A 23,694-nucleotide genomic window follows, 5' to 3' on the forward strand; every position below is an offset into this window, starting at 1 on the left:
GATAGAACACTGATGTAGAACACTGCTGTGCAAAGATAGAACACTGATATAGAACACTGCTGTGCAAAGATAGAACACTGATATAGAACACTGCTGTGCAAAGATAGAACACTGATATAGAACACTGCTCTGCAAAGATAGAACACTGATATAGAACACTGCTGTGCAAAGATAGAACACTGATTTAGAACACTGATATAGAACACTGCTCTGCAAAGATAGAACACTGATATAGAACACTGCTGTGCAAAGATAGAACACTGATATAGAACACTCCTCTGCAAAGATAGAACACTGATATAGAACACTGCTGTGCAAAGATAGAACACTGATGTAGAACACTGCTGTGCAAAGATAGAACACTGATGTAGAACACTGCTGTGCAAAGCTAGAACACTGATATAGAAAACTGCTGTGCAAAGATAGAACACTCATATAGAACACTGCTGTGCAAAGATAGAACACTGATATAGAACACTGCTCTGCAAAGATAGAACACTGATATAGAACACTGCTCTGCAAAGATAGAACACTGAAATAGAACACTGCTGTGCAAAGATCGAACACTGATATAGAACACCGCTGTGCAAAGATAGAACCCTGATATAGAACACTGCTGTGCAAAGAGAGAACTCTGATATAGAACACTCTTCTGCAAAGGTAGAACACCATATAGAACACTGCTGTGCAAAGATAGAACACTAATAAGGAACACTGCTGTGCAAAGATAGAAAACTGATATAGAACACTGCTGTGCAAAGAGAGAACTCTGATATAGAACACTCGTCTGCAAAGGAAGAACACCGATATAGAACACTACTGTGCAAAGATAGAACACTGATATAGAACACTGCTGTGCAAAGATAGAACACTGATATAGAACACTGCTGTGCAAAGATAGAACACTGATATAGAACACTGCTGTGCAAAGATAGAACACTGATATAGAACACTGCTGTGCAAAGATAGAACACTGATATAGAACACTGCTGTGCAAAGAGAGAACTCTGATATAGAACACTCCTCTGCAAAGGTAGAACACCATATAGAACACTGATATAGAACACTGCTGTGCAAAGATAGAACACTGATATAGAACTCTGCTCTGCAAAGATAGAACACTGATATAGAACACTGCTGTGCAAAGATAGAACACTGATATAGAACACTGCTCTGCAAAGATAGAACACTGATATAGAACACTGCTGTGCAAAGATAGAACACTGATATAGAACACTGTTGTGCAAAGAGAGAACTCTGATATAGAACACTCCTCTGCAAAGGTAGAACACCATATAGAACACTGATATAGAACACTGCTGTGCAAAGATAGAACACTGATATAGAACTCTGCTCTGCAAAGATAGAACACTGATATAGAACACTGCTGTGCAAAGATAAAACACTGATATAGAACACTGCTGTGCAAAGATAGAACACTGATATAGAACACTGCTGTGCAAAGATAGAACACTGATATAGAACACTGCTGTGCAAAGATAGAACACTGATATAGAACACTGCTGTGCAAAGAGAGAACTCTGATATAGAACACTCCTCTGCAAAGGTAGAACACCGATATAGAACACTGCTGTGCAAAGATAGAACACTGATATAGAACACTGCTGTGCAAAGATAGAACACTGATATAGAACACTGCTGTGCAAAGATAGAACACTGATATAGAACACTGCTCTGCAAAGATAGAACACTGATATAGAACACTGCTGTGCAAAGATAGAACACTGATATAGAACACTGCTGTGCAAAGATAGAACACTGATATAGAACACTGCTGTGCAAAGATAGAACACTGATATAGAACACTGCTGTGCAAAGATAGAACACTGATATAGAACACTGCTGTGCAAAGATAGAACACTGATATAGAACACTGCTGTGCAAAGAGAGAACTCTGATATAGAACACTCCTCTGCAAAGGTAGAACACCATATAGAACACTGCTGTGCAAAGATAGAACACTGATATAGAACACTGCTGTGCAACGATAGAACACTGATATAGAACACTGCTGTGCAACGATAGAACACTGATATAGAACACTGCTCTGCAAGATAGAACACTGATAAAGAACACTGATCTGCAAAGATAGAACACTGATATAGAACACTGCTGTGCAAAGATAGAACCCTGATATAGAACATTGCTGTGCAAAGATAGAACACTGATATAGAACACTGCTCTGCAAAGATAGAACACTCATATGGAACACTGCTGTGCAAAGATTTAATGATAATCTTAGCACTGCTATAGAAATTAGCATCATGATTGGCTGAGTTGATTTCTACTTAGTGCTGACTTCACTGTAGAAGCAGCAAAGCTAAGAGATTTGCAGCATATTTCCTAATACAATACCTATGCAATTAATTAAAATAAGTAATTCTTAGTCTGGCATATCCTATAAAATTTAAATTAGAGCTGGTAGAGAGACTTAAAATTGAACTGACCAGGATGCATGCTCTTAAAGGGATCCTGGTCAGAATCACAGAGGCAATCCAATGAATAGAGCAAATAAAAGATAGATATAATTGGTCTATTCTATAAACTTTAAACTGGGTTTATTCTATAAACTTGAAACTGTAATGAACTGAAGTTTGTCTAAAACAGCCAAGCTGAGAATTTTTCCAATTCAATTATTTAGCCTAAATATTGGGTTTCATGTCACTTCAAATTCCAGTTTAGTCAACAAATTCCTAATTGTAGATTGTTCCTGGTTAGTGGTACCTATTAAAAACGTTATTATATACCAAGCAGAGGAAGCCACATCTAAACTAGCAGTGTAATGTGAACAAGTGTGTCTTCATCTGAGTGACAAAATTGATGTAATGCATATATGTAGCAGTAATGTAGAACCAATTCCGTGACATTGTTCAATCCAGTAGTTTAGACACATTAGTTATCCCTAATGTGTATACCATAACTCCCAACCTGCATGGATTTATCCTCCATACTGCCCATAGACCAGTCTCCTGAATGCACACCTCTGCTATATATATCAGTAGTAGGTGTAGTGGCTATAGTGGGGATATTAGGGGATGTAGTGCAAGGAGAGGGCCTATTATTTAGCAGATAGTGGATATAGTTGGGTAACAGCGGCTGTAGTGAGGTGGCAAGAGGTAAAGTGTGGGTGGGAGCATCTATAGCGGCTATAATGGGGGGAATAGGGGCTGTAGTAGGATGGACAGTGGGTATAGTTGGGTGATAAGATCCTTAATGGAGTGAGTGCATGCCTCTCTATTCAGGGCCGGTCATAGAGGGGCCAGCCAGAGAAATCTCCCCTATCACACTCGGCCACACAAGAGGAGAATGGGCTAGCTGATGAGTGAGATGTTTGATCTCCCCACCAGCCATGCTGCTCTCGAGCCTGCTGCCCCTCAGTAGCCTTGTGTCAAATCTGGCCCTGCCGACATGTCAAATGGATAACAAGGGGCTCTTTAAATTTAGGTCTGTAAGTGGGGGTTGGCCAGGGGCGGGGTTGTTTTGAGAAATTTTAGGTGACTTACTAATAAAAATGTATACAACTAAAATGTAATTTATAACACAAACAATGTATCTTATTAACACAGACCGATTATTAAAGGAACACTATAGTCACCGAAATTACTTTAGCTAAATAAAGCAGTTTTAGTGTATAGATCATTCCCCTGCAGTCTCACTGCTCAATTCACTGTCATTTAGGAGTTAAAGGGACACTCCAGGCACCCAGACCACTTCTGCTCATTGGAGTGGTCTGGGTGCCAACTCCCACTACCCTTAACCCTGCAAGTGTAATTATTGCAGTTTTTCATAAACTGCAATATTTACATTGCAGGGTTAACTCCACCTCTAGTGGCTGTCTATTAGACAGCCACTAGAGGTCACTTCCTGGGTTCTAGCACAGGTTTCCTGTGCTAGAGCGTCGCTGGACGTCCTCACGCTGTGTGAGGACCTCCAGCGTCGCTCAAAACCCCATAGGAAAGCATTGAAATGATTTTTCAATGCTTTCCTATGGGGAGACGTAATGCGCATGCACGGCATTTCCGCGCATGCGCATTAGGTCTCCTCGGCCGGTGAGCAAGATTAGTCTCGCCCACCGGCCGACGTAATCATTAGGAGGAGCGTCGCGGAGGCGGAGACAGCGGCGAGGGACATCGCCGCTGTCCCAGGTAAGTGACTGAAGGGGTTTTCACCCCTTCAGTAACCGGGGATTGGTGGGTGGGAGGGAGAGGGACCCTCCAGTGCCAGAAAAACGGATCGTTTTTCTGGCACTGGAGTTTCCCTTTAAATCACTTTGTTTCTGTTTATGCAGCCCTAGCCACACCTCCCCTGGCTATGATTGACAGAGCCTGAATGAAAAAAAACAAAAAACAGGGTCTTGCAAGCTATTAACATAGCAGGGGATAAGAAAATCTTAATTAAACAGAACTTGCAATAAATAAAGCCTAAATAGGGCTCTCTTTACAGGAAGTGTTTATGGAAGGATGTGCAAGTCACATGCAGGGAGGTGTGACTAGGGTTCATAAACAAAGGGATTTAACTCCTAAATGGCAGAGGATTGAGCAGTGAGGCTGCAGGGGCATGTTCTATACACCAAACTGCTTCATTAAGCTAAAGTTGTTCAGGTGACTATAGTTTCCCTTTAAACACATTTATCGTAGTTTAAAAACGCTTTACTGTGAGTATTGGTGCTTGTTACAAAGTTACATAGTTACATAGCTAAAAAGAGACTTGCGTCCATCAAGTTCAGCCTTCCTCACATTTGTTTTTTTGCTGTTGATCCAAAAGAAGGCAAAAAAAAAAAACAGTTTGAAGCACAATTTTGCAACAAGCTAGGAAAAAAATTCCTTCTTGACCCCAGAATGGCAGTCAGATTTATCCTTGGATCAAGCAGATATTACCCTACATTGAAAGATTATATCCTTGAATATTCTGTTTTTGCAAGTATGCATCTAGTAGCTGTTTGAACATCTGTATGGACTCTGATAAAACCACTTCTTCAGGCAGAGAATTCCACATCCTGATTGTTCTTACAGTAAAAAAAAACCTTTCCTTTGCCTTAGACGTATACACTTAGACACAATAACAATATTGACTCGTAGAAAAGAGGGCAGAAGGACTTGCGCCCAAAATAGCATACCTCCCAACATCACATGTCCTAGAATTGGGAATAGGGACACTTGACAGGTGTAGTATTCAGGTACACATTGCAGATGCACCTCTAAAGTCTGGTTGGCAAGCTATCATACTAAGAGTTCTAGTTCGGCTGTCATCGCAGATTCCTGTCCTAAGTTGTCTCAACATTTTTATCTTACATGCTTTGTAACTATGTTGTACAATCCAAGTCTTGGCAGATCTGGGAAAGTAGACCAATGGTGAATATGGAAAAGAAATTGTGTTGAAAACAAGAGAAGCACAGTGAGAAGACCAAACACATCCCTCTGTGTTATCTGGGACATTAAATCATCTAGACCCGAAGAGAAACAATGGCTGAGTTTAGTACTTTATCAGATACAATCCGGATAGGGGCAGCCATACAGAGACAGTTATTTTGACTCACCGTGGAGTCGGCCTGGTAAAGAGGATTATCAATCTCCCACACAGAGACCCATACTCGAGTCAACTAGACCTCAGAGACATGATCCAAGCTAGTTTATCCTGGAGCAGGATTCGGTCTGAAAGCTGTGCTTACACATTCATGGCATTTCCATGAGATATCAGCATGGGCTTTTCTTGCACATTTTTACTGGTTTCTCTGGATTACCCCTTCAAACAATTACAATTTATATAGCACCAACATATTCTACAGCACTGTACAAGAAGTAAAATAAGACAAACAATTAATTGTAACAACATGTTTGACATATGGGAAGAGTAAAACTCTGTGAAATACCAGGAAGTGCCTCTAGTGGCTGTCCGGTAGACAGACACTAGAGGAGGAGCTAACTCTGCAATGTAATTATTGCAGTTTCTCATAAACTGCACTAATTAACACTGCAGCGTTAAGGGCACAGGGGCATTGCACCAAAACCACTTCAATGAGCTTAAGTGGTCAAGCTGCTTATAGTGTCCCTGTAAGGGTTTAAAGGGAAACTCCAGTGCCAGAAAAACGATCCGTTTTTCTGGCACTGGAGGGTCTCTCTCCCTCCCACCCCCCAATCCCCGGTTACTGAAGGGGTGAAAACCCCTTCAGTGACTTACCTGGGACAGCGGCGATGTCCCTCGCCGCTGTCTCCGCCTCCGCGACGCTCCTCCTTGTGATTACATCGGCCGGTGGGCGAGACTAATCTCACCCACCGGCCAAGGAGACCTAATGCGCATGTGCGGAAATGCTGCGCATGCGCATTACGTCTCCCCATAGGAAAGCATTGAAAAATAATTTCAATGCTTTCCTATGGGGTTTTGAGCGACTCTGGAGGTCCTCACACAGCGTGAGGACGTCCAGCGACGCTCTAGCACAGGAAACCTGTGCTAGAAACTAGGAAGTGACCTCTAGTGGCTGTCTAATAGACAGCCACTAGAGGTGGAGTTAACCCTGCAATGTAATTATTGCAGTTTATGAAAAACTGCAATAATTACACTTGCAGGGTTCAGGGTAGTCGGAGTTGGTACCCAGACCACTCCAATGGGCAGAAGTGGTCTGGGTGCCTGGAGTGTCCCTTTAAGTAAGCAATTTATCATATTCCTTTAACACTCTTTTCAGATGTTATAGCTCATTCAATGGATTGTGTCTTTAAATGTGTTTAAGGAATTTATTAGTACAATAATCTCTGGGTAGAACTATAATTGTATGGATAAACTGTGTTAAAATCATAGAGCAACAGAAGATGCATTTTTTTACACTTATATAAAGAAACTATATTTCATTTTTTGACACACGTTGAGTTCCTGATCCTTGTAACTTTACTAAAGTTTTTTAATAACAGGCTTTTTTCACAGAAACCTGAAATTTTGTGAATTAAATCTGAATGGAAATGCATAAGTAACTAAGTAATTTATGGAGGCATAAGTAACTAATCTGGAACAATTCTTCAGCTCAACCATAATCACAATTTAGAAAACAAATCAGAGTTTATAATCAAGCACATAAACTGATTACTTGCCCAGTGTTAAGGGTGGAGGCAAAGGATCGAGAACATATTCTTCCTCTTCATTAGGTACTTTAGGCTTAGTAGGAGACTTCCTTTTAATTCCAGTATCTACCACTGCTTTGACTAGGTTTCTGTTGATAGGTCGGTGGCTTGTCTTCTTCGTCCTTTTATGTGCGTGGAATGGATCGCATAGTGAGAGGTCCTGGAGGTCAAGGTTCTGCAAAATATGATCTTGCAAAGCCACCGCTGTAAGTATCATTGGTTCCTGTTTCTGAAAATAGCAAAATAAAGAACTACACACAATGTAATATGATGTTATTAATCCCTTACAGGAAATAATAAATATCTATGATAAGACCACAAAAGACCAAGATGGCCTAATGACTGTGATATTGTATACTTACAGGTACTCGCTAAAGTGAGAATTCCAAGTGAATTTCAAATATAATGTCCAAGTAGCAAAACTGTAAAAATTATCTTATCAGCGATGCTTTCAGTTTGGCTTCTCTGGCTTAGATGCAAGATCCACTTTGAATTCTCACTTTAGTGAATATGTCACTGTATTGCTGTAGAACAGACGTGGATATTCATTCCATTCGGCTGAATTTGACCTGATTGGGTGCTTGGCCGAGTTCTGAATTTTGAGCTGTAATATTTGAATCACAGACTAAACGAAATACAAAATAGCCTAAAATGTTCAGGAGGGTAAGTTTTCTGAATCCCACCCATACCGCCATAAAAATTGATGATTGATGGGAGAAAAAGAGGATTGATGTCTAGGGGACAGTCACTAAATGTTCATTTTATTCACAGATCGAGTGAGCAGTGAACAACAGAGAGGAAAATGGAAGAGGCAGTAAAAACATCTGTATTTCTATATTGTATACTTAATAAATATACCCTAACTACTGCAATATCCACTCTTGCTCTATGTTGTTTGCTGTACTTGTTGTATTATGTTTTAACATGTCTCCAAATTGAGTTACTCTCTACGGGCAAATATCTTACTAGCGCTACTGAAAAAAACAACCATCCAAAATTATATTTTTAAAGGGACACTATAGTCACCAAAACAACTTTAGCTGAATGAAGCAGTTTTGGTGTATAGATCATGCCTCTGCATTCACTTTGTTTCTGTTTATGCAGCCCTAGCCACACCTCCCTGGCTGTGACTCACACAACCTGTATAAAAACAAAATGCATTCATATGTTAACTTGCTTTAGAAGTTTTTGTCTCATGCTCTGTAAATTGAACTTTAATCACACACAGGAGACTCCAGCAGGGTTTGGCAAGCTATTAGCAGAGCAGGAGATAAGTAAATTCTAAACTAAACAGAATTTGCAATAAAGGAAGTGTAAAAATTAGATGACATTTGCAATAAAGGAAGTGTAAAAATTAGATGACATTTTACTGGAAGTGTTTAGGAAGGCTGTGTAAGTCACATGCAGGGAGGTGTGACTAGGGCTGCATAAACAAATTGATTTAATCCTAAATAGTAGAGAATTGAGCAGTGAGGCTGCATGGGCATGATCTATACACCAAAACTGCTTCATTAAACTGTAGTGTCCATTTAATTGGATTTTTTTTAAAGTTACATTCATAGCAGGGAACTAACTAACATGTAATTGCGAAGGATAGTCAGCCATTTTATCAATTACCAAATTGTCGTTCAGTGAGTACAAGAAGAAGGAATTGCACTAACAGACTACTATCAGTTTTAAAGAACAATTTTGAAAACATATCATATCGATGCTGTAATTCTTTTGATACTCCATCATGCCAAAGTGCTAACGACAAAACAGTTACCATAGAAACCAATGAAATGATTCAGCTAATGGTCTAATGGTTCCCTTTTAGAACCTTGTTATAGAATTGCTCTTTATACATAACTATCATATGGTCATAATTATCAAGTCAAAGCTGGATCTACTCTGGAGAAATTCTGCTAAATGCTGAGGGACATTCCCTTGGTACCTATAGAGATTGCTCCTTATTTAGCACCCAGCCCCAGAATAGAAGTTTTTTGCCTTGTTAAATATAAAAAAACAATGACGTCTTGAAACAGATTGTTTTGAATAAGCTTATCAATATGTGACACGGCAAACATGCCCCTAGACTGTGAACATACATGAAACAATGTTGATGACGCATCCCTTGTTAGTAAAGAATGATATTAACCCCTTAAGGACCAAACTTCTGGAATAAAAGGGAATCATGACGTGTCAGGCACGTCATGTGTCCTTAAGGGGTTAAACCTCATCAAAGTAAATTAATATTGGAAATTTTATTGACGAAGATTTTATAGCAGACAATTACCTTTGAAGCTCTAGTTACATTTGTAACTAGAACAGATGATCCGTTAGATCTTGAACCGGTTTGACGATCCATTCTTTATCCTTCCTAAGAAAAAAACACACTGTATAGTAAAACAAAAAACATTACACAACACAAACCTTCTTTGTTCTCCAGTGAATTATTAACAATATATTTTACGTGCAATAAAAAAAATGAGGAGATAACTCCAGCATTAAATAAAACAGAAAATGTGCAAATATATTAAACCACCAAAAAGTGCAGTATAGATAAAATACAAAAAAGAGGAGATATTACCCTTTTTTTACGCTCAGGTATAACAAGAGGTCCTCTTATGCTCAAATAATGTAAACAAAACAACAGAGATATAACTAAACCAAACAAACACAAACAAAAAAATGTCTCATTGAATAATAATATAAAAATACGGCAAGACCCCAATTCTTCAAGGTTACACTCACAGGGTTTCAGATATAAGCAGGCACATCACGTAAAATGTAGACCGTAGGTTTCTGGTATCCTGTATTTTCTTGGAAATCAGATGACTCATGTGAAAAGAAAATGAAAACATATAGTTCAACATTGTAACTCATTGTTACTTTTACTTACAATGTTGCACTATATGTTCCAATAACTCATTCATTAAACAGCAATCTTCTTTAAGTCTCACAGAATGTGATAGTTTGATTAAAAAAACAAAAATCAGATTTTAGGCCAGACACCAAAAGTTACACGTGCCATTAGTAAATATCAGAATTGCAAGATTTTTTTGCTCAGTTTTCAAATAACAATGAATTAGTTGTGACTATAACAACATTTTGCTGTTCAGATTTTAATTTGCTGCCGTCCAGAGTTTAGTGAATGAACCCCTTAGAATCATTTTTACAATTGGGTTTTCAATTCTGTTAGAATAAATCGTGAATAAACCGTGGATTGTCTACACCTGTTTCCGGAGCCTTTAAGTCCCAAGATGGACAAAGCTCTTTTGGGGGTTATTCACTAAAATCCGATTTGTAGCAAACTGAAAATCTAAGCGGCAAATGTTAGATACAAATATCTAAATATTGCCATTCAGATTTAAATTTGCTATAATTCAGAGTTTAGTGGATACATCCTATGTATATCATCAGGGCTGTATCTACCACAAGGCAAACAAGTCATTTGCCTTGGGCGGAACTTTCCAGGGGGCGGCAAAAAACACTGCCCCCAAGTGCAAGGCTAATGCCTTGTTTGCCTCGTTTTATGGGGGCCCAAGAGCTGGCGGGCTCGGACAGGCGGCCAATTGTTTCCCGGGTGGGCCGCAGGGAGCCCCTGTTACTGCTCAGCTCCCTCGTGTGACCCGCAGTGATGCCGGGAGCCAGAATATGACGTCACTCCGGCTCCCGGCATCACTCTGTGGCGTGCGAGGGAGCTGAGCAGGGAGATTGCGGCTCCCTCGCTGACAGCTAAGCGCAGCCGCCTGCCTGCCTGCACGTCCGACCGCTTTCCTGCCCAGCAGCCCCCCTGGACATCAGGTGAAAAATCCACCCAGCTCTCCCAAAAATAGGGAGGCTGGGTGGATTTAAATAACAAAATAATAATAATTTTGAGTGTTGGCGGAAAATGTGTGTGTTTGTTTGTGTTTGTCAGTGAATGTGAGAGAGTGTGCGTGTCAGTGAATGTGAGTGTGTGTGTCAGTAAATGTGTGTGTCAGTGAATGTGAGTAAGTGTGTGTGTCAGTGAATGTGAGTGTGTGTGTGTCAGTGAATGTAAGTGAGTGTGTGTGTCAGTGAATGCGAGTGTGTGTGTCTGTGATTGTGAGTGAGTCTGTGTCAGTAAATGTGTGTGTGTGTCTGTCAGTATGTGTGTGTGTGTGTGTGTGTGTCATTGTGTGTGTCCAGTGAATGTGTGCTTGAGTGATTGTGCTTGTCTGTCAGTTCTTATGTGTGTCTGTCAGTGAGTGAATGCATCTGTCAGTGTGTGTCTGAATGATTGTATGTGTCTGATTAGTGAGTGTATGTCAGTGTATCTGAGAGTGTCTGCTGGTCTGTGAGTGTGTGTCTGTCACTCAAAATGTGTGTTAGTTAACAGGAAGAGGTGTGGCAATTTAAATTAGGGGGTGCCTGAGATCTGTCATGCCTAGGGCAGCACCATTTCAAAACACCATTGTACATAATACTTGATTAAATAGTCATTTTTGTTGCTTAAATTAAAAAAAAAAAAAAAAACTCTAGCCTAGAATCAACGGGATGTAAAAATGTCATGCTAAGCCAAGTCATCATTTGGCTTAAATAATGCAGGTAGCCTGTCAATGCAATGTTTAGTGGATAGAGACCATAATCAGCTGGGGGGTCTCCCAGTACTGGGACCCTAACAGCAATTTGTATACCAGAGCTAGGAAACGCATGTATTCACCAGTGACACACAGAAAGGGGACCCACTGACAGACAAATTATAACAGGCAGACACTAAAGGGTTAGTTACCACCAGTGGACCCACTCACAGACACTTTATACCAGGCAGACACTAAATGGTTAATTATCATCAGGGAAACCACTAACAGACACTTTATAACAGGCAGACACTAAATGGTTAATTATCACCAGGGGAGCCACTCACAGACACTTTATAACAGGCAGACACTAAAGCAGACTTTCCCAAACTCCGGCCCTCCAGATGTTTCTGAACTACAACTCCCATGATTCTATGAATGAAATAGATGGGCTGAGAATCATGGGAGTTGTAGTTCAGCAACATCTGGAGGGCCGGAGTTTGGGGCAGCCTGCACTAAAGGGTTTATTATCACCAGGGGAGCCACTCACAGACACTTTATAACAGGCAGACACTAAAGGGTTAATTACCACAAGTGGAGCCACTCACAGATACTTTATATCAGGAAGACACTAAATGGTTAATTATCACCAGTGGACCCACTCACAGACACTTTATAACAGGCAGACACTAAAGGGTTAATTATCACCAGTGGACCCACTCAGACACACTTTATAACAGGCAGACACTAAAGGGTTAATTACCACCAGTGGACCCACTCACAGACACTTTATAACAGGCAGACACTAAAGGGTTAATTATCACCAGTTGAGCCACTCACAGACACGTTATAACACGCAGACACTAAAGGGTTAATTATCACCCGTGGAGCCACTCACAGACACTTTATAACAGGCAGTCACTAAAAGGTTAATTATCACCAGTGGACCCATTCAGACACTTTATACCAGGCAGCCACTAAATGGTTAATTATCCCCAGGGGAGCCACTCACAGACACTTTATAACAGGCAGACACTAAAGCAGGCTTCCCCAAACTCTGGCCCTCCAGATGTTTCTGAACTACAACTCCCATGATTCTATGAATGAAATAGATGGGCTGAGAATCATGGGAGTTGTAGTTCAGCTACATCTGGAGGGCCGGAGTTTGGGGAAGCCTGCACTAAAGGGTTAATTATCACCAGTGGAGCCACTCACTGAAACTTTATAACAAGCAGACACTTAAGGGTTAATTATCACCAGAGGACCCACTCACAGACACGTTATAACAGGCAGACAATAAATGGTTAATTCTCACCAGTGGACCCACTCACAGACACTTTATAACAGGCAGACACTAAAGGGTTAATTATCACCAGGGGAGCCACTCACAGACACTTTATAACAGGCAGACACTAAATGGTTAATTCTCACCAGTGGAGCCACTCACAGACACTTTATAACAGGCAGACACTAAAGGGTTAATTATCACCAGGGGAGCCACTCACAGACACTTTATAACAGGCAGACACTAAATGGTTAATTCTCACCAGTGGAGCCACTCACAGACACTTTATAACAGGCAGGCACTGAAGGGTTAATTATCACCAGTGGAGCCACTTACAGACACTTTATACACTTTAAAGGGTTAATTATCACCAGTGGAGTCACTCACAGACACTTTATAACAGTCAGACACTAAAGGGTTGATTCTCACCAGTGGAGTCACTCACAGACACTTTATAACAGGCAGACACTAAATGGTTAATTATCACCACCAGTGGACCCACTCACAGACACTTTATAACAGGCAGGCACTGAAGGGTTAATTATCACCAGTGGAGCCACTTACAGACACTTTATACACTTTAAAGGGTTAATTATCACCAGTGGAGCCACTTACAGACACTTTATACACTTTAAAGGGTTAATTATCACCAGTGGAGTCACTCACAGACACTTTATAACAGGCAGACACTAAAGGGTTAATTCTCACCAGTGGAGCCACTCACAGACACTTTATAACAGGCAGACACTAAAGGGTTAATTTTCACCAGAGGACCCACTCAGAGACACTTTATAACAGGCAGACACTGACAATCTATCTAATCCGATCTCCAGGTTCTGTAGGATGGGTTGGTGGGTAGGTGGGTGGTTACAATCCCACTAAATATTAACACATTTAGTACTGGAAACATTTCCTTAATAATTCCATAGAACCCAATAGAGGCATTATACCCAACCTGGCTTTATCAGACTGACCTGTCTCTCGAAGATATGCTTTCCATGTTGCTAGGCAACAGACATACACCCAAACAGAGCATGCTCAGTGTGACACCCTCTGCAAGCAGAGCATGCTCAGACTGTGACACCCGGCTCTGCAAGCAGAGCATGCTCAGAGTGTGCAAGCAGAGCATGCTCAGTGTGACACCCGGCTCTGCAAGCAGAGCATGCTCAGAGTGTGCAAGCAGAGCATGCTCAGTGGGACACCCGGCTCTGCAAGCAGAGCATGCTCAGAGTGTGCAAGCAGAGCATGCTCAGACTGTGTAATATATAGGCCTGTTACCAGGACATACCCAAAGTTTTATTTTATTGCTAAATGTTTTTTTTTCTCTTCCTTTTTTATTTAAAAATGGATCAAAGCAGGAATTCACCAATTTAACTTCGCATTACACAATGTATCTATGTCAGGACTGTTTTCAGATGCTGGTATCCGCTATATTATTGTATCCAATGTCATCACGATGTATAGGTAATTGCACAAATCGTGTATCTAATGTCACACGGTCTATATGTAACGTCACTGTGTATATGTAATGGCAGAATGTGTGTAACGTGACGGTGTATATGTAATGGCAGATTGCGTGTAACGTCACTGTGTATAGGTAATGGCAGAATGCGTTGTGTATGTAATGTTAGAATGTGTGTATGTCATGTCACGGTGTATATGTAATGTTAGAATGTGTGTATTTCATGTCACGGTGTATATGTAATGTTAGAATGCGTGTATTTCATGTCACGGTGTATATGTAATGTTAGAATGCGTGTATTTCATGTCACGGTGTATATGTAATGTTAGAATGTGTGTATTTCATGTCACGGTGTATATGTAATGTTAGAATGTGTGTATTTCATGTCACGGTGTATATGTAATGTTAGAATGTGTGTATTTCATGTCACGGTGTATATGTAATGTTAGAATGCATGTATTTCATGTCATGGTGTATATGTAATGTTAGAATGTGTGTATTTCATGTCACGGTGTATATGTAATGTTAGAATGTGTGTATGTCATGTCACGGTGTATATGTAATGTTAGAATGTGTGTATGTCATGTCACGGTGTATATGTAATGTTAGAATGTGTGTATTTCATGTCACGGTGTATATGTAATGTTAGAATGCGTGTATGTCATGTCACGGTGTATATGTAATGTTAGAATGTGTGTATGTCTTGTCACGGTGTATATGTAATGTTAGAATGTGTGTATTTCATGTCACGGTGTATATGTAATGTTAGAATGCGTGTATTTCATGTCACGGTGTATATGTAATGTTAGAATGCGTGTATTTCATGTCACGGTGTATATGTAATGTTAGAATGTGTGTATTTCATGTCACGGTGTATATGTAATGTTAGAATGCGTGTATTTCATGTCACGGTGTATATGTAATGTTAGAATGCGTGTATTTCATGTCACGGTGCATATGTAATGTTAGAATGCGTGTATTTCATGTCACGGTGTATATGTAATGTTAGAATGCGTGTATTTCATGTCACGGTGTATATGTAATGTTAGAATGCGTGTATTTCATGTCACGGTGTATATGTAATGTTAGAATGCGTGTATTTCATGTCACGGTTTTATTTTTCTTGTTGCTTGCTGTTCATTTTACACACATTTTATTTTTGGGAGAGGAGCTAATATTCATTTTTAATTCAGTACCACGGACAGAGAGGCAATATGTGATTAATGGCCGCATGCCCCAAGCTCTGCTCACAGATTTCAAATAGTAAGTACAGTGTAGGAATATTCTCACTCCACATGAGTGGTCAATACACAAACTCATACAGTGATACAGCATTGAACAGTTTTACTGATAAAATGCACTCACTAATGGGACAGAGGCTAAAAATGCCATTCAACATGCTGCAATACAAAAAGAAAAAATACATTAAAGCAAAAATAAAATAATATATAGATTAAAAAAATAAAAAAGATGTGAAAGATTTGCTCTCCCATGAGTCCATCTAAAGTTGCTTTATGCTCTAATTGTCCACTGATACATACCATACTATCTGCTGCCAAGCTCAGTGACATGTTTACCTCTCCTAGCTCACTGTCACACTTCCACTGCACATACAGCATATACTGCACTGCCACACTGCAGACATATAATGCACTGCCACACTGCAGACATATAATGCACCATTGGACACAACACAGACATTCAATGTATCAAATCACAAACCACAGACATACAATGTACCAAATCACAAAGCGCAGACATTCAATGTATCAAATCACAAACCGCAGATATAGAATGAACCAAATCACAAACCGCAGACATACAATGTACCAAATCACAAACCGCAGACATTCAATGTATCAAATCACAAACCACAGATATAGAATGAACCAAATCACAAACCGCAGACGTAGAATGTAGCAAATCACAAACCACAGACATAGAATGTACCAAATCACAAACCACAGGCATAGAATGAGCCAGAACCAAATCACAAACCACAGACACAGAATGTAGCAAATCACAAACCACAGACATAGAATGTACCAAATCACAAACCACAGACATGGAATGAGCCAGAACCAAATCACAAACCACAGACATAGAATGTAGCAAATCACAAACCACAGACATGGAATGTACCAAATCACAAACCACAGACATGGAATGAGCCAGAACCAAATCACAAACCACAGACATAGAATGAACCAAATCACAAACCGCAAACATAGAACAAACCAAATCACAAACCGCAGACATAGAATGTACCAAATCACAAACCACAGACATAGAATGAACCAGAACCAAATCACAAACCACAGACATAGAATGTAGCAAATCACAAACCACAGACATAGAATGAACCAGAACCAAATCACAAACCGCAGACATACAATGTACCAAATCACAAACCGCAGACATTCAATGTATCAAATCACAAACCACAGATATAGAATGAACCAAATCACAAACCGCAGACGTAGAATGTAGCAAATCACAAACCACAGACATAGAATGTACCAAATCACAAACCACAGGCATAGAATGAGCCAGAACCAAATCACAAACCACAGACACAGAATGTAGCAAATCACAAACCACAGACATAGAATGTACCAAATCACAAACCACAGACATGGAATGAGCCAGAACCAAATCACAAACCACAGACATAGAATGTAGCAAATCACAAACCACAGACATAGAATGTACCAAATCACAAACCACAGACATGGAATGAGCCAGAACCAAATCACAAACCACAGACATAGAATGAACCAAATCACAAACCGCAAACATAGAACAAACCAAATCACAAACCGCAGACATAGAATGTACCAAATCACAAACCACAGACATAGAATGAACCAGAACCAAATCACAAACCACAGACATAGAATGTAGCAAATCACAAACCACAGACATAGAATGAACCAGAACCAAATCACAAACCACAGACATAGAATGTAGCAAATCACAAACCACAGACATAGAATGAACCAGAACCAAATCACAAACCGCAGACATAGAATGTAGCAAATCACAAACCACAGACATAGAATGAACCAGAACCAAATCACAAACCGCAGACATAGAATGTACCAAATCACAAACCACAGACATAGAATGAGCCAGAACCAAATCACAAACCACAGACATAGAATGAACCAAATCACAAACCGCAAACATAGAACGAACCAAATCACAAACCGCAGACATATAATGTACCAAATCACAAACCACAGACATAGAATGAACCAGAACCAAATCACAAACCACAGACATAGAATGTAGCAAATCACAAACCACAGACATAGAATGAACAAGAACCAAATCACAAACCGCAGACATAGAATGTAGCAAATCACAAACCACAGACATAGAATGAACGAGAACCAAATCACAAACCGCAGACATAGAATGTAGCAAATCACAAACCACAGACATAGAATGAACCAGAACCAAATCACAAACCGCAGACATAGAATGTACCAAATCACAAACCACAGACATAGAATTAACCAGAACCAAATCACAAACTGCATACATAGAATGAACCAGAACCAAACTAAAACTAATCACAAACCGCATCCATAAAATGTACAAAATCACAAACCGCATACATATAATGAACCAGAACCAAATCACAAACCACAGACATACAATCTACCAAATCACAAACCACAGACATAGAATGAACCAGAACCAAATCACAAACCGCAGACACAGAATGTAGCAAATCACAAACCACAGACATAGAATGCACCAGAACCAAATCACAAACCATGCACATATAATCACAAACCGTAGACATAGAATGTACCAAATCACAAACCACAGACATAGAATGAACCAGAACCAAATCACAAACCATGCACATATAATCACAAACCGCAGACATAGAATGTACCAAATCACAAACCACACACACATAATGAATCAGAACCAAATCACAAACCACAGACATACAATGTACCAAATCACAAACTGCAGACATACAATCTACCAAATCACAAACCACACACATATAATGAACCTAATCACAAACTGCATCCATAAAATGTACCAAATCACAAACCGCAGACATACAATGTACCAAATCATAAACCACGCACATATAAGATTTAATAAAAAATAAATAGTTATTTTTTTAACATAACAGTCCACACCGAAAAATAAAAAAACAACAAAAACAAACGAACAAAAAACAACAAAACACTGTTTAGTAGACATGCCCCTACCCCCCATGCATTTATTTATGCGTGTAGTCATTGGAGGCATATGCAAAAAGCTTGCAAAAGCTGCATTTACTTTGAGATGCCACTGAATCTGTGCCTCTGTGCGTGCGTCTACTCGCGTACACTCTCAGGGGAGCTGACGGAAGCAGGAAGGATGAAGAAACACCTACCCAATTATTTGATTGGCAGCCAGGAAGGTGTCTCAGAATGTATTTACATAAGTACCCATTTATATGGGATACTTTATGCACATAAAACACTTGAGCGTGTTAAAGTTCTTTATTTGTTTCTAGTGGTCCTCCAATGAAATAAAATTAAATGTATAACATAAAATATATTTTTTAGAGATATCCTGTTTATGAGTCTTTGTGACTTTCATCTATTTTAATTAGTGAACTGGATTTGAATTTACATGAAATATTTTATTTGCTTCTATTCTGAAATTAGCATTTTTTAAATACAATCTGGGCACAATTCGGCTCATATACATTCCTTATAGGTAATTCCTTTTAGTGCCCATCCTCTCCCCTCCTACAATGTATCGAAACCTTTGTATGTTAAAACACAGTGCTGCACACTAGCAAACAGGGAGATTGAGGGAGGGAGAAAGGAAAGGGCTACAATTGTACTCAGGGCCGGTGCAAGGATTTTTGGCTACACAGACGAAGATGCATTTTGCTTCCCCACTCCCCCCATCCAAAAAAATGCATCTTCTTTTTGAATTTCTTACCCTCTAGTGCTTCATATCCCCTCTCTTGAATGTCTTGCCCCTTTGTCTCCAACACCCCTTTAGTGTGTCTCTTACAACCCCTCTTGTGTATTTCTGACTTCCCTACCAGTCACTTTCTGTGTCTATTTCTTCCTCCAGCCCCTTTCTATCTCTTACTCCCCGAGGCCAATTTTTGTCTCTTTCTCCCATACAAACATGAATAAATGGGCAAAAATACATATATGAACAAAGACACAATCATACAGGCACACAGACATTGTTATTAAGGCACACAGTGACAAAGATATACAGAAACACAATCAAACAAACACAGACATACAGACACATAGTCATACAATATACACTTACAGGCAAACTGTCATATACATGCAGACAGACTGTCATACAGAGACATACAGACACAGTCATACAGAGAGATAAAGACACAAGCAGTCACACATGCAGTCACAAGTACATATTTACCTCGGGACAGTGTTTGTGTATTTGAATGTAAGCATGTTTTTGTATAGAGTATGGAGTATGTTTGTGTGAATGTAGGGGTGTGACTGTGTGTAGTGTTGATGTTTGAATGCAGGGGTGTCTTTGTATGCAGTGTTGGCGTTTGACTGCTGAGATGTATGCACATTTACAGAAACACTGCTACACATACACACAGATGCACATACACACACACATATATATATATATATATATATATATATATATATATATACATAGATACTGGTACATATACAGATAGACACAGATACACACACTGACAAAATACAGATACACAGACACTGACATACACAGACACAGAGTGACAGACATACAGACACACAGATACACATATACAGTGACATACAGACACACACATACAAACACATACACACTGACAGACATACAGATACACACAGACACAGACACACATACAGATACAGACAAACGCACTGACAGACATAAAGATATATGAAAAAACAAGGGGTTGGCTGGACTCACCTGAACATGAGCATGCTTGAATGGGGTGCTGCTGGGGGCCTATAAGTACAGTAAAAATTAAAATCCAGCGCACTCCCTTATCTAGTAAACAGTTACTTTGGTGCTGACTGATTTTGCTAGTTTTATTAAAAACAACTATTTTAGGCAGAAAATATTGGGGGTTTAGTTACATTATATAATCATACATTGCATAAGCCTGCCACAACGTCAATGTACCCCATCTTTGGCAGGTCCTACTCTAACAGACAAATGTCTGCTAAATGAGCTACTTACTTGGTGGGGGGGGGGAGAATTCCATCTCGAGTTCTCTGCAGTACTGTAGCGGTACTTACCTTATCCGGGGGCCGGACGCGGTCCTCTCTTCAAGCCGCGCGCGGTCCTGCGGCTGCACGAGCCGCGCGCGGCTCGTCCGACTGTTCAGACAGGAAGGCGGGCAGTGACCGCGAGAAGCGGTCACGTGTCCCGCCTGCAGCTAAGAGCGCGCCGCGAATCTCGGGCGCGCTCTTAAAGAGACAGTGGGAGCCTAAATTGCAAAAAGGCTCCCATTGGCTCCTGTCATGCCAATCACCCCATACACTTACCTGTTGGGGGAGTGGAAGTGACAGGAGCCAATCACATTAGTTTGTTCGGAGATGGGTATTTCCCTCTCATTTTCTTCCGCTTACCATCCCCAGTCTAATGGAGCTGCTGAACGTGCCAACCAGTCTCTTGAGCAGTACCTCCGTTGTTTTGTGTCTCACCATCAGGACAATTGGTCTGACCTGCTTCCTTGGGCTGAATTTGCTCGGAATAATGCCACTCATGATTCTTCCGGCAAAAGCCCTTTTTACGTTGTCTATGGCCAGCATCCCGTTGTTCTTCCGGCTGCATTCTCCTCTCAGGGCATGCCAGTTCTGGATGAGCATTTGGCTGGTTTGCGTAATACTTGGGAGCAGGTTCAGCGTTCTTTGGTGGACTCTGCTGCCCGCCAGAAGGCTCAGGCTGACAAGCATCGCAGAGCGGCTCCTTCCTATGTTGTGGGGGACAGGGTTTTGCTTTCCACACGGAATATTCGCCTCCGGGTGCCTTCTATGAAATTGGCTCCCCGCTTCATTGGTCCTTATCGCATTATACATAAGGTTAATCCCGTTTCTTATGCCTTGGGTCTGCCTAAGAATCTGCGTATACCCAATGTATTTCACACCTCTTTGTTGAAGCCTTACGTACGCAACCGCTATACCCGGCATACTCCCCCTCCCCCTCCTGTCTCTGTGGAGGGTCATGAGGAGTTCGAAGTATCTGCTGTTATTGACTCTCGTTTTCTTAGGGGTCGGCTTCAGTACTTGGTACATTGGAAGGGTTATGGGCCTGAGGAGCGCAGTTGGATTTCTGCGGATGCTGTTCATGCTCCCCGCCTTGTACGTTCTTTCCATTCGCGTTTTCCTGCCAGGCCTGGTCCTGCCCGCCCGGAGGGCGTGTCCTCAGGGGGGGGTACTGTAGCGGTACTTACCTTATCCGGGGGCCGGACGCGGTCCTCTCTTCAAGCCGCGCGCGGTCCTGCGGCTGCACGAGCCTCGCGCGGCTCGTCCGACTGTTCAGACAGGAAGGCGGGCAGTGACCGCGAGAAGCGGTCACGTGTCCCGCCTGCAGCTAAGAGCGCGCCGCGAATCTCGGGCGCGCTCTTAAAGAGACAGTGGGAGCCTAAATTGCAAAAAGGCTCCCATTGGCTCCTGTCATGCCAATCACCCCATACACTTACCTGTTGGGGGAGTGGAAGTGACAGGAGCCAATCACATTAGTTTGTTCGGAGATGGGTATTTCCCTCTCATTTTCTTCCGCTTACCATCCCCAGTCTAATGGAGCTGCTGAACGTGCCAACCAGTCTCTTGAGCAGTACCTCCGTTGTTTTGTGTCTCACCATCAGGACAATTGGTCTGACCTGCTTCCTTGGGCTGAATTTGCTCGGAATAATGCCACTCATGATTCTTCCGGCAAAAGCCCTTTTTACGTTGTCTATGGCCAGCATCCCGTTGTTCTTCCGGCTGCATTCTCCTCTCAGGGCATGCCAGTTCTGGATGAGCATTTGGCTGGTTTGCGTAATACTTGGGAGCAGGTTCAGCGTTCTTTGGTGGACTCTGCTGCCCGCCAGAAGGCTCAGGCTGACAAGCATCGCAGAGCGGCTCCTTCCTATGTTGTGGGGGACAGGGTTTTGCTTTCCACACGGAATATTCGCCTCCGGGTGCCTTCTATGAAATTGGCTCCCCGCTTCATTGGTCCTTATCGCATTATACATAAGGTTAATCCCGTTTCTTATGCCTTGGGTCTGCCTAAGAATCTGCGTATACCCAATGTATTTCACACCTCTTTGTTGAAGCCTTACGTACGCAACCGCTATACCCGGCATACTCCCCCTCCCCCTCCTGTCTCTGTGGAGGGTCATGAGGAGTTCGAAGTATCTGCTGTTATTGACTCTCGTTTTCTTAGGGGTCGGCTTCAGTACTTGGTACATTGGAAGGGTTATGGGCCTGAGGAGCGCAGTTGGATTTCTGCGGATGCTGTTCATGCTCCCCGCCTTGTACGTTCTTTCCATTCGCGTTTTCCTGCCAGGCCTGGTCCTGCCCGCCCGGAGGGCGTGTCCTCAGGGGGGGGTACTGTAGCGGTACTTACCTTATCCGGGGGCCGGACGCGGTCCTCTCTTCAAGCCGCGCGCGGTCCTGCGGCTGCACGAGCCTCGCGCGGCTCGTCCGACTGTTCAGACAGGAAGGCGGGCAGTGACCGCGAGAAGCGGTCACGTGTCCCGCCTGCAGCTAAGAGCGCGCCGCGAATCTCGGGCGCGCTCTTAAAGAGACAGTGGGAGCCTAAATTGCAAAAAGGCTCCCATTGGCTCCTGTCATGCCAATCACCCCATACACTTACCTGTTGGGGGAGTGGAAGTGACAGGAGCCAATCACATTAGTTTGTTCGGAGATGGGTATTTCCCTCTCATTTTCTTCCGCTTACCATCCCCAGTCTAATGGAGCTGCTGAACGTGCCAACCAGTCTCTTGAGCAGTACCTCCGTTGTTTTGTGTCTCACCATCAGGACAATTGGTCTGACCTGCTTCCTTGGGCTGAATTTGCTCGGAATAATGCCACTCATGATTCTTCCGGCAAAAGCCCTTTTTACGTTGTCTATGGCCAGCATCCCGTTGTTCTTCCGGCTGCATTCTCCTCTCAGGGCATGCCAGTTCTGGATGAGCATTTGGCTGGTTTGCGTAATACTTGGGAGCAGGTTCAGCGTTCTTTGGTGGACTCTGCTGCCCGCCAGAAGGCTCAGGCTGACAAGCATCGCAGAGCGGCTCCTTCCTATGTTGTGGGGGACAGGGTTTTG

The 23,694-nt window shown here is 41.7% G+C and overlaps 1 protein-coding gene across 2 annotated transcripts in view; it reads right to left on the reverse strand.

Annotated features, from left to right (window-relative positions):
* The window catches only part of RNF32 (ring finger protein 32), a 117,686-nt gene extending 103,733 nt beyond the window's left edge, over positions 1 to 13,953 (reverse strand). The window contains exons 1-3 of one of the 2 annotated variants that reach the window (XM_063450806.1): positions 13,913 to 13,953; positions 9,406 to 9,489; positions 7,101 to 7,359 (exon numbers count right to left, since the gene is read on the reverse strand). In XM_063450806.1, the coding sequence (XP_063306876.1) occupies positions 7,101 to 7,359; positions 9,406 to 9,477 (331 nt within the window). In that variant the 5' untranslated portion in view covers positions 9,478 to 9,489; positions 13,913 to 13,953. Of the gene's footprint in view, positions 1 to 7,100; positions 7,360 to 7,492; positions 7,517 to 9,405; positions 9,490 to 13,912 lie in introns of those variants that run through there. The other variant, XM_063450807.1, reaches the window with a different exon arrangement.
* Positions 13,954 to 23,694: the final 9,741 nt, after the last annotated feature.

The sequence above is a fragment of the Pelobates fuscus genome, chromosome 4, assembly GCF_036172605.1.
Source record: "Pelobates fuscus isolate aPelFus1 chromosome 4, aPelFus1.pri, whole genome shotgun sequence".
Lineage (NCBI taxonomy): Eukaryota > Metazoa > Chordata > Amphibia > Anura > Pelobatidae > Pelobates > Pelobates fuscus.